The sequence below is a fragment of the Polyodon spathula genome, chromosome 13 (assembly GCF_017654505.1).
Source record: "Polyodon spathula isolate WHYD16114869_AA chromosome 13, ASM1765450v1, whole genome shotgun sequence".
NCBI lineage: Eukaryota > Metazoa > Chordata > Actinopteri > Acipenseriformes > Polyodontidae > Polyodon > Polyodon spathula.
In genome coordinates, this window is record NC_054546.1 from 26686012 (window position 1) to 26698614 (window position 12603).

At 51.5% G+C, this 12603-nt stretch overlaps 1 protein-coding gene across 4 annotated transcripts in view; it reads left to right on the forward strand.

Annotated features, from left to right (window-relative positions):
• LOC121325742 (gamma-enolase) overlaps positions 1 to 12603 on the forward strand; it is a 30995-nt gene that overhangs the window by 12161 nt on the left and 6231 nt on the right. For 3 of the 4 annotated variants that reach the window (XM_041268668.1, XM_041268670.1, XM_041268667.1), the window contains 3 exons: positions 10495 to 10580; positions 11737 to 11832; positions 12325 to 12383. In XM_041268668.1, coding sequence (XP_041124602.1) covers positions 10496 to 10580; positions 11737 to 11832; positions 12325 to 12383 — 240 coding nt within the window. In that variant the 5' untranslated portion in view covers position 10495. Of the gene's footprint in view, positions 1 to 10270; positions 10305 to 10494; positions 10581 to 11736; positions 11833 to 12324; positions 12384 to 12603 lie in introns of all 4 variants that reach the window. The other variant, XM_041268669.1, reaches the window with a different exon arrangement.

A 12603-nucleotide genomic window follows, 5' to 3' on the forward strand; every position in this document is an offset into this window, starting at 1 on the left:
GTGTGTGTATCTCTATGCAATGTGTGTGTCTCTTTGCAGTGAATGTGTCTCTGTGCAGTGCGTGTATCTCTCTGTGCAATGTGTGTGTCTCTTAGCAATGTGTGTATCTCTGTGCAGTGTGTCGGTTTTTAATTTTATTTCTTTATTTTTTCTCATTTTTATTTTTGGATATTTTTGATATTTTGTATATTAGATTATTTTATAGTATATTTATTTGTAATGTGAAGCACTGTGAGATGTCTTGACATGAAATAAATTTGATTGATTGATTGATTGATACTCCACTGAGAACCAGACCAATAAAATGTTAAGTTATTACCATAACCCTGGTTCCCTGAAAGAAAGTGACAATGATTACCGAATGGGAAGAGCCTCTCTGACTGTCAATCACGAGCATATATAAAAAAGATGCCCTATCAGGGCCCTGCTGTGAGGGGGAAGTCCCTCCCACCTCCTGTTGAAGAGGGACATCTTCACAGTAGCACATCGCCATTTTCTTTCGGGGACACGACTTCAAAGGGTAACGGTTGTCATTCTTTTTCAGGGAAACAGAGTTATGATATAACCTAACGTTCCCTTTGAATTCGAATGACAACCATTACCGAATGGAAAAGCTGTACCAAAGCTGTCGTGGCTCCAGATTACCGACAGTACAGCCCCAAGGCTATAGCCTCAGAGCCCACATAACGCCTAAGGGCAAGCCGTCTGCAAAACGCTAGAGCACAAATGTCTGACTACCTTTCCATGTAGCAGCATTGCATAACTCATCTAAGGAGGCGCCATGAAGGAAAGCACACAAAGTTGCCTGGCCCCTGGTAGAATGGGCCGTAATGTCCCCCGGCAATGGGGAGTCCGTCTGTTCATACGCTAAGCGTATCGCCTCTGTTGCTCAGTGCGCTAGAAGTTGCTTCGATAGGGCCTGACCTCTAGAGCGGGACCCATAGCAGACAAACAGCTGGTTGGACTGTCTCCAGGACACCGTCCTATCCAAATAACAGCACAGAGCCCGAACTGGGCATAGCGTGTGTTGTCTACAGTCCTCCTCTGACTCTTGTGGGGGAGGTCTGAAAGTTTCCAAAACCATTGAATTGTTAATATGGAATGAGGATACCACCTTTGGCAAAAAGATTGGATTTGTTCTTAATGTTACCCGCAAGTCATTCCCAGTGAAAGCCATACATGTCTCATCAATAGACAGCTCATGAAGCTCACTTTCTCATCTGGCAGACGTAATGGCTATTAAAAACACCACTTTCAATGAAACAGGGATCAGTTCTGCTGATGCCATGGGCTCAAATAGGGGACCCATAAGGGCCCGCAGTACCAGTTCTAGATCCCACTTGGGGACCATACTTTTCATGGGAGGACGAAGCCTATGAGCCCCTGTGGAAGGGGTGTGGGTAATTCACTGACAAGGAGACAGACAGGTGTATTTGGGAAACACCACACAGGTGCCCAGTTTTATTTCAGGCCGGCTCTTTTCCTTTCCTTGTATTTTTTTCTCTCCGGTAGAGGGCACTGTTGACCGTGGGCTGCCTATCAACGATGATAGACAGCACCACGGAAATACCACAGCTGGTACACGATCTGCAAATGCACTCGCAGGTGCTCAAAGAAATAATAATGAAAACAGAAGGCGAAAAGAACAAGGGAAAATAAAACAGTAATAAAACTACAAATAAAAGGTGCTGCACTCGGCAGCGTTATCCCGGTCGCCGCTACCCGCACGACCCGGATCACCGTCCTACTCTCTCGGCTATCTCGCCTGCTCTTTCACAATACGCCGGGGTCTGCCCAAGGGTTCCCCGCTCTCTCTCTGTCTCGCTGATTCCCGGTCCTGAATCAAAGTGTCCGCACCCTTAGCGCGTCTAAGTGGGCAGACCTGAGGAAACAACAGAGCGTTATTTTATAGGACCGACAATCACCCAAGACCCGCCTCTCGGCCATTCAGAGAGGGGGAAAGTCCACACTCACACTTTCCCACCTCCCCGTGTCACTGCCATGACTCACAGGCGGTTGTTGGGCGACTGCCGCCCTCTTCCTGCAGCCCGTGACCACGCCAGCAGAGTCAGCACAGATCTCTCCCTGTTACATATCCTTCCCCTCAGAATGACACCACCGGTTCATTCGAAAATCTTACACCCCCATGCCTTCCCGAGAGAAAAAGTCTGCGTTTTGATGCAGCTTTCCTGCTCGGTGGACTACCCTGAAGGCATAGGGCTGCAAGGCCAAGTACCACCGTGTGATTCTGGCATTGCTATCTTTCATCCGGTGAAGCCATGCTAAGGGGGCATGATCTGTAACCAGGGTGAAGTGTCGCCCCAGGAGGTAGTACCGGAGTGACTCGACTGCCCATTTTACCGCGAGACACTCCTTCTCGATGGTGCTATAATTTTTCTCGCGGGGAAGGAGCTTCCTGCTGATATACAGGACTGGGTGCTCGCTTCCCCGAACCTCCTGCGACAACACTGCCCCGAGACCTGTCTCTGACGCATCCGTCTGCAGGGTGAACCTCTTACCAAAATCCGGGCTGCATAGTACTGGCTTACTACACAGCCTCCGCTTCAAGGCGAGAAAGGCCCTCTGGCACGACTCCGTCCACTGAACCGTATTTGGGGCAGCCTTCCGGGTGAGGTCTGTCAAGGGAGCAGCGAGCGTAGCGAAACTCGGGATGAACTTTCTATAATAGCCCGCTAGTCCCAAGAAAGAGCGCACCTGGGTTTTGGTTGTAGGAACCGGCCAGTCAGCCAAGGCTTTCACCTTAGCAACTAGCGGTCTGATCTGGCCGCCCCCTACTCGATACCCCAAATACTCCGACTCACTCTTCCCAATGGCACACTTCTTTGGGTTAGCAGTGAGCCCCGCCTCCCGCAAGGATTGCAGCACCGCCGCTACCTTACACAGATGACTCGGCCAATCCTCACTGTGGATAACCACGTCATCTATGTAAGCAGCGGCGTACTGCTGATGGGGCCGCAAGATGCGATCCATCATCCGCTGGAAAGTGGCGGGGGCTCCGTGCAACCCAAAGGGCATGGTCCTGAATTGGTACAACCCGAAGGGAGTCGAAAACGCCGTCCTCTCTCTAGATTCCGGAGTCAGGGGTATCTGCCAGTACCCCTTCGTTAAATCCAGTGTCGTCATAAAATGAGCCGTGCCTAGACGCTCCAGCAACTCATCTACTCGGGGCATCGGATAAGCGTCAAATTTCGATTTCTCATTGATTCGTCTGAAATCAATGCAAAATCGAGTTGACCCGTCTGGCTTATCGACTAAAACGATCGGACTGTTCCAGTCACTTTGGGACTCTTCTATTACCCCCAGTCTCAGCATTTCGTCAATTTCCGCTTTTATTACCTGTCTTTTACGCTCAGGTATACGGTACGGCCTCTGGCGAACTAGCGCCCCCGGCTCAATATCAATGTGATGATGGGCTACTCGAGTCTGCCCCGGGACTGAAGAGAACACGTCAGGAAACTCCGCCACCAGACCGCGAGCCTGACATTTCTGCGTTGGTGTCAGATTCTCAGCAATCTGTACCGATCCTTTTCTTGCCAACACAGAAAGATCAGGTCCCAGGTCCGTGACGTCATCTGCATGCGCCACTAACAACGCCTCTGGCTGTAACCAAGGCTTTAAGAGATTGATATGGTAAATGTGTTTCTCTGTCCGTCGCTCCGGCTGGCAGATCTCATAGTCCACCTTCCCAACCTGGCGTGTAACCTCAAAGGGTCCTTGCCACTTAGCCAAGAGTTTCGACTCAGAACTGGGTAATAATAGAAGTACCTTATCCCCCGGCTGAAATGTGCGCAACCGGGCTCCTCGGTTATATTGTGTCTCCTGTCTGTGCTGCGCCTGCTGCAAATTGTCATGCGCCCATTTCCCAACAGACTCAAGACGTTTGCGCAGGTCCAACACATACCGGACGGTATTGGTCGAATTGTCCTGCTGCTCCTCCCACATCTCTCTGACCAGATCGAGCACGCCCCGGGGTCTCCGCCCATACAGCAGCTCGAATGGTGAAAACCCCGTGGAAGCCTGGGGAACCTCTCTGATCGCAAAGAGAAGGGGAGGAATCAGCTGGTCCCAGTAACGCACATCACTACGAATAAATCTGCGCAACATGTTCTTAAGGGTCTTATTAAAGCGTTCCACCAAACCGTCTGTCTGAGGATGAAACACAGAGGTCCTAATGGTCTTAATTCCCAAAAGCTTACATGTTCCGCGGATTAGCCGGGACATAAAATTGGTGCCTTGATCGGTTAGTATCTCCTTGGGAATCCCCACCCGGGAGAAAACCTTCACAAGCTCGTTGGCAACAGACTTAGCGGACATAGATCGGAGGGGAATTGCCTCTGGATAACGCGTAGCGTAATCCAGAATGACAAGTAGGTGGGTGTATCCTGCCGCACTCCTTTCTAGTGGCCCAACTATGTCCATCCCAATACGCTCAAACGGAGCTTCCACTAGGGGCAAAGGCACCAGAGGGGCTCGTGGAACGGCTCTAGGGCTGGCCTTCTGACATTCCCCACAACGCTCACAAAACCGCTTAACATCGCCATCCAGCCCCAGCCAGAAGAACCGTGACACAAGCCTTGCTTTAGTTTTATCCCTTCCCAAATGACCAGACAGGGGAATAGCGTGAGCCAGCTGCAACAAATCCTCCTTAAAGGGCTGAGGAATGAGCAACTGATGACGCACTTCACCGGTCTGGGGTAATTTATCAACACGGTACAGTAGGTCTCGATCAATTTCAAAGTGGGGGTACGTGGCGGCGCGTCTGGGCTCGACCACCCGACCATTAACCACCGCTGCTTGGTCAAAGAGCCTGCCCAGCACGTCGTCACGCCCTTGCTCGAGTCGGAAGTCACGGGAGCGAGCTAAGAAATCAGCTCCCATGGCTTCCAACTCGGGGTCAGGTCGGTCCCGAGCAGAGGCAGCCGAGCCAGACCCCTGCGCTGGCTCCGCGACCTCCCCCCGGACTCTTCACCAACCGCCCCCACCTGAAACTTCTCCGACTCCCTCCATTGCCAGCCCTCATTCTTAGCGATCCGACGCTCCCGTTTAGTTTTACGGGGTTTAAATCTATGGCAAAACCATTCTGGATCGCGAAAGGGAAAAATCTCTCCAATTACTTCCTCTTTCTTAGCCAATAAAGAAGACGGGGCTGTCAGAGCAGCCAACCAATCTTTAAACTGCTCACAGTCCCGTCCCAGAACTACTGGTACCGGCAATCGAGGACATAATCCTACCTGCACCTGCGTCACCTGCTGGCCAATAGTCATACACACATTGATCTTGGGATAGGAGCGGACATCCCCATGAATACATTTAATATGCATCCGTCCCAATATACGTTTATGCCCCGGTGAGATTAGGCTCTCCTGTACTAGAGACTGACCACACCCTGAATCCAGGAGAGCCTGGGTTTTTGTACCATCCACTGTCACAGGAATAACAAAACCCGTGTGCTGAAGCGACTGAGGTAATTGAACGTGCTTACCTGGTCGGCTGAGGTCACACTCCATCACGGGGCAGTCCCGGGAGAGGTGGCCCACCTCCCTGCACGTCCAACACCTCGGTGGGCTGGTTTCTCTCCCCGAAGTTTTGGAAAGAGGGGGAAACACTGGAGCCATAAAAGGGGCTCGCCGATAAGGCGTCCGCGCAAGACCCCGGTCCGACACTGCAGCAGCCCGTGGGTATCCCCACCCTGCCCCAGTACCCGGGCCGGGAGCTCCCGCCGACACCCCCCGACCAAATCCTGGACTACCCCTACCCCCCAGTCCCTTCGCCCTTTCTGGGGCCAGTTGAGGTGGCGATCCAGTAGCCGCACTCCTCCCGGGCAGTTTCGCGGGCGTTGGTTCTGCTGCCTGGTACCGCTCGGCAAGCTCGACCGCCCGGTCCAGCGTGTCTGGTGCCTGCCGCTGGACCCACAGCCGAGGTTCCGGGGCTAGACATTCCAGGAAGCGCTCCACCACGATCATCTCCACCACCCTGGCTTTGGTGTTCAGCTCCGGGTTCAACCAACCCAGTGCGTAATCCTTCAGACGGTGGGCGATGGCTCGTGGGTGCTCCCCTACCGCAAACTGCTCCTCTCGGAATTTCTTCCGATACCCCTCCGGTGTGGCCCCCACGCGATTAAGGATGACGGTTTTCAGCGTGGGGTAATCCATCATCCGTTCCGGGGACAGCGTTCTCGCTGCTGCTTGCGCCTCCCCCGTGAGCTGAGGAAGCAGGTAACTAGCCCACCGGGCTGGATCCCACCCGGCCGAGGTCGCCATAGCTTCAAACACCTCCAAATAGGCGTCAGGTCGATCCTCGGCCGTCATTTTTGTGGGGCGTTGCAACTGGGGGTCTGGAGCTGCGGGTCTTGCCGCCCCCTGCACTGCTGCGGTGAGCGTCTGGCGCAGGAGGTCCATCATCGCCGCAAACTGCGTAGCATCCATGGCTCGTCTGCTCCTTCTATAGCTGCACTGCTTGGGGCAGTGCCAGTGAATCCCACTTCTGACACCACGTGTGGAAGGGGTGTGGGTAATTCACTGACAAGGAGACAGACAGGTGTATTTGGGAAACACCACACAGGTGCCCAGTTTTATTTCAGGCCGGCTCTTTTCCTTTCCTTGTATTTTTTTCTCTCCGGTAGAGGGCACTGTTGACCGTGGGCTGCCTATCAACGATGATAGACAGCACCACGGAAATACCACAGCTGGTACACGACCTGCAAATGCACTCGCAGGTGCTCAAAGAAATAATAATGAAAACAGAAGGCGAAAAGAACAAGGGAAAATAAAACAGTAATAAAACTACAAATAAAAGGTGCTGCACTCGGCAGCGTTATCCCGGTCGCCGCTACCCGCACGACCCGGATCACCGTCCTACTCTCTCGGCTATCTCGCCTGCTCTTTCACAATACGCCGGGGTCTGCCCAAGGGTTCCCCGCTCTCTCTCTGTCTCGCTGATTCCCGGTCCTGAATCAAAGTGTCCGCACCCTTAGCGCGTCTAAGTGGGCAGACCTGAGGAAACAACAGAGCGTTATTTTATAGGACCGACAATCACCCAAGACCCGCCTCTCGGCCATTCAGAGAGGGGGAAAGTCCACACTCACACTTTCCCACCTCCCCGTGTCACTGCCATGACTCACAGGTGGTTGTTGGGCGACTGCCGCCCTCTTCCTGCAGCCCGTGACCACGCCAGCAGAGTCAGCACAGATCTCTCCCTGTTACAGCCCCATTAAGAAATTGCGCTGCCAGGAAATGTGCTCCAGGGGACACCAAGTCAGTTTTGTCATGGCACACTGATATTGCTGCCAGGTATACTTTCAAAGTGGAAGCTGATTTTTCTGTGTCACAAGTGTTGCAAGAAGGTTAATATCGTCTCAATCGGGCAAGTCATCGGATCGTGACCTTGGGCAAGGCACCAGTCTTGGAAAACTTTTCATTTATATGAGTACTGGGCTCTAGTGCTCAGCGCCCTAGCAGACTGTAGTGTCTTTACTACTGCATCTGACAAACCTCATCTAAATAGATGGCTCCGTTAAACGGCCAGACCCAGAGTTGAAGCTGGGCTGGGTTAGGGTGCCATAATAGCCCCTCCTCTTGGCTCAGGAGGTCCTTGCGCAGCGGGAGCTGCCACGGCTGATCCGACAACATGTCGGAGAGGAGAGCAAACCAGGGGCGTCTTGGCCATCTGGGTGTAACCAGCAAAACCTGTGCTCTCTACACCCTGATCCTCTCTAGTGCCAGGGTTATTAATGGTAGCGGAGGGAGCACATACAATAGCCCCTGTGGCCAGGGGTGAGCTAGTGCGTTTACTCCCAGGGGGCCCCCGTCTTTGGCTGGAGGCATCTGTAGTGATCACTTCCCTTCTGTGAGGGGATCTGAGGGGAGACCCGAGGCGTAGATTGCCAGGATGGAGCCACAACTCCAGTGTCTTCCGGCATTGTCTGGACACTCGCACCAACCTGTAGCGATCTCGGACTGGGTGCGCCTTGAACGTATTTACCCAGGCTTGAAGCAGGCGCATACTCTGCAGCCATAGTGGAAAGATTCTCGAGGTGGCTGCCATCAGACCCAACAACCTTTGATATACCTTGACATGTAAGAGAGAGTCCTCTCTGAATAGGGAGAGTGTGGCCTCCAACGACCGAATCCTGTCTTCTGAGAGTGAGGCAAGCATGCTCTCTAAGTTCAGTTTGATCCCCAGGAACACTGTGGACTGAGATAGTATGAAGTTGCTCTTCTGTTGATGTATTGAGAGCCTTATCTTCATCACATGACTTATGACCTGTTTTCTGTGCGCCTCTGTCCTTCGGTCTCCAAGACCTTGGCTTGTGTCAGCCAAAAATGGTGGTGGGCGGCCTCCAGCGCCGCCAGCGACCTCCCTGCACGCCGACCGCCTGTCCCCTGGTGAGCATCCCTTCGAGTGGTACCGCCTCGGCGGTGACCATCTCGCCTCCCCTGAGAGGTGTCTGAGCCTCTGTACCGGTTCTGGGGTAGGGGAGGGTGACCCAAATGAGTGCGAGAGTTCCTTGGTCACTGTAGCAGGGGGGGTCCTAGATGACCTCTGCGGAGGTTCTTGGACCACTGATCTCATTCTCCCCTGGTTGGAGAAGAGATACTCTGCTGGGGATAGGCTGCTCTCCGTCGCTTAGTTCTCCTTGAGAACTTCCGACATGGAGAGCAGTCCAGCTTACCTGCCAGTGCTTTTGCTGAGTGTTCTGGCCCTAGGCATCTGGCGCAGGACCGGTGCTCGTCCTGCCTTGGTAGCTTCGCCGCACTTTGGTTGCACTGGTGGAACCCAGCAAAGGACCCAATTGATTGGACCGACATGGTTTTGCAGATGAACTGCTGCGCTCGGTGCCAATAGTAGCATGGTCGGTGCCAGGCTGTAGATTCTTCTGAGCGATTCACCGGTGCCGGGATCGGCATCGGGGCGAGCACTGTTGGAGCCGACTCGATTGCCACGGAGGTTGGTGCAGATGTGTAGTGCATTCTATGCCGTAGACGGCTCCCGAAGTTATTCACCGTGCCAAATCAGTTGGTGCCGGGATCGGCATCAAAAATAGCGCGGTCAGTGCCGACGTGTAGCGCGGTCGGTGCCTGGCTGTAGACGGCCTCGAAGCTATTCCCTGGTGCCGAATCAATCGGAACCAGGATTGGCATCAAAAAAGAGTGTGGTTGACTCTGAGAGGTCAGTGCTGAGTCAATTGGTGCCGAGGTCGATGCCGACGTGTAGCGTGGTCGGTGCCGGGCTGTAGACGGCCTCGAAGAAGTTCACCGCTGCCGAATCAATTGGTGCCGGGAACGGCACCGAGAAAAGCGTTGTCGTTGCCGAGACAGTCGGTGCCGAGTGGACCACTTCCAAGTTCAGTGCCGATGGTAGGCATGGTCGGGGCCGAGCTGGAGGCGGCGCCGAAGATGTTTACACCGGAGCCGAGTCAATCGGGACCGGGTAGGCGCTGTTTTCTCAACCTCGTGATCAGGGGGAAAAACCACGGTCGATGCCAGGGTATGCAGCCGATTCAGTTGATGTGGTCGCCGAGGGCAAGCGCAGCCGCGTTAGGAAAGCCCAAGGATTGAGAAGGGGCTAGGCCCGAGCTGTTTTAAAAAAAAAATAAAAATTATTGGTTGCTGTAACCGATTAAATCGGCGTAGAGGACAACGCCACAAGTCCGCAAGCTCTCCTTACAGCATCACAACAGCTCTCCACACAGTGTCTCAACTACACAAGGCCTCGTGTAGTGAAAAAAGCAATGGCCACTTGCTAATCCCTTAAGAGCTCTAGTCAGAAAACTGACACGAGAATAAAGCGAGAGCACTCTTTGACATGCTCCAAGCACGATTTTACCATGGAATTTATTTTAATTTGCCGATAAAACCAACAAATCAGCCAATTTCGGTTCAAGAAAGCAAAACGCAATCTGACCTGTGTCAGTGAGATGAGAGAGAAAATGGCGATGTGCTACTGTGAGGATGTTCCTCTTCAACAGGAGGTGGGAGGGACTTCCCCCAAACAGCAGAGCCCTGATAGGGCAGCTTTTCTATATATGCTCAGTCATTGACAGTCAGAGAGGCTCTTCCCATTCGGTAATGGTTGTCATTCGAATTGAGCCATTCATCAGCCGCTAACCCCACAGGCAATTCTAAAAGTAACTGGGAATTAATACATAATGTTCCCTATCTCTCTCCCTCTCTCGCCTCTCTCCTTCCCCTTCTCTCTCTCTTCCTCTCTCTCCCTCATTTCCTATAACTCTTCTTTCATCCCATCTCAGTTTGTGAGGGGCAGCGCTACTTATTCAACAACAGGTTTGTTTGTTTAGTCTGCCTCTCTCCACAGTATTTATAATTGTATTCATCATTGAGTTTCATCATTAATCATTAGTCTTTAAACTGGCTGCAGAATTAGGGGTGTGTATTTACTGCAGGACAGAATGCAGTGCCTCTTAGTTTGTGTCTCCCCCACCTGACTCTCTCTCTCTCTCTCTCTCTCTCTCAGGATGTCAATTTTAAACATTCACGCTCGCGAGATTCTCGACTCCCGTGGAAACCCCACGGTGGAAGTCGACCTCTACACTGAGAAAGGTAAGACACCTGCTTAAAAACTACATTTCCTAGAGTGCCATGGACTTCAACCTCATTGCAAATGAGTGTGCAATGTTTTGTTCACTGTTTTCTCACCTGGTGACACTCCATGGTCACCGAAATGTTGTTTATGAACACTGTTAATGTGAAGTATGGGGAGAACAAATGAAACCTTTTGTCAACTCTGACGGCAAATCATTTAAGAAATGGCAGTTTGTAAAGATGACTATTTCTATTATCTAACCTTGGCGTTTAATGCCACAGCAATTAAGTCATAAAAAGAGTACTGTTTAGCATAATAAGAAATACATAAAAAACAAACATCAAAGCATTTGTATGAATTTACTATTAAATTAAATTTAGCATAGTTAATATCTGCACAAAAAAATATGAAATCTATTTAATAGAAGTTCTAAGCATCCACTTTTATATAACGCCTCACTTAGTTAAAGAATAGAGATGCCCAAATAACAGAAACAGCATTGGTTTGTATAGAAAAAAAATTGAAAAGGACTAGAGAGAACGTAAAACCCAATGGAGAAAAGTGTGTGATAGATTTGTGAAGAGCAAGAACACCCTGAAGGAAGGAGTGGAGTTGGAAGCTCGTGGCCCCACACTGCTGGGAGTTGCCAGTTGCTCTGTGCAGTGTGACTGAAAGTCTTTCTGCAGGTATTGCTACATCGCTGTGTATATTTGCATTGAAGCAGTGGCCCCAAACTGTTTAACAGATCTTCAAACCTTTCACCTGTCATTCTAAAAAATTCTGTTATCGCCGCAGCACATTTCTCCAAATGCAACTCATCATATTAATGTCATCAAACTTGTTTGAATCCAGCCACCGGTGCATTTACTTTGCAGCAGTGAATAAAACAGTGTGCCCCGTTACTGCCAATCTGCACCAGTGAATTGTGGGATGGGTAGTTTTTAATTTACCTTGGGCACTGATGGTACCTTAACTTTGTTTTAAACTGTGTGTCCCAGAAGGCTGACACTGAGAAAGGGAATACGCTGTTAATTAAGAGGGCTTAAAACAACATCGCCCAAGTGAAAGTAATAGATACACAGAGGGAAACATGATTAATAAAAACTGTCCCTCTTTATCTGTCCTTCTCTCCCTCTCTCTCTCCGTCCCTCCCTCAATCTCTCTCTTGCTCAGGAATGTTCCGTGCTGCCGTACCCAGCGGAGCATCGACTGGGATCTATGAAGCCTTGGAGCTGCGAGACAATGATATGTCCAGATACCTGGGCAAGGGTGAGACAGGAGGGGACAGGGGAGAGAATAGGAACAGGGAAGAGAGAACGGACAGGATAGAGAGGAGGGATAGGGGAGTCGTGTGTGTGTGTGGTGGGGCAGGATGTGTGTGCCTGTGTGTGTGAGAGGGCAGGGTGCGTGTGTGTGTGAGAGGGCAAGGTGTGTGTGTGTGTGTGTGTGAGGGCAAGGTGTGTGAGAGAGCAGGGTGCGTATGCGTGTGAGAGGGCAAGGTGTGTGTGTGTGTGAGAGAGCAGGGTGCGTGTGCGTGTGAGAGGGCAAGGTGTGTGTGTGTGTGTGTCTGTGTGTGTGTGTGTGAGAGGGCAATGTGTGTGAGAGGGCATAGTGTGTGTATGTGTATGAGAGAGAGAGAGGGCAGGGTGTGTGTGTGTGAGAGAGAGAGGACAGCGTGTGTGTGTGTGAGAGAGAGAGGGAAGGGTGTATCTCAGGGTTTCTTTGTTTCGTTGCTGACTGGAGATCTTCTGTTTTCTTCAGGTGTGCTTCAAGCAGTGGATCACATCAACAATACAATCCGCCCCGCACTCATTGAATCGGTGAGGCTGTCTTTCTGCATGTTTGCCAGTCTTTCTGTTTGTCTCTGTCTGTCTAGCTGTCTGCCTGTCTGTCTGTCTGCCTGTCTGCCTGTCTGCCTGTCTGTCTGTCTGCATGCCTGTGGCCTCTCTGTTTGTCTGCCTGTCGCCTCTCTGTCTGTCTATCTGTCTGCCTGTCTGCCTGTCTCTCTTTAAGTCTGTTTGTAGGGCACCATTTTTTTTG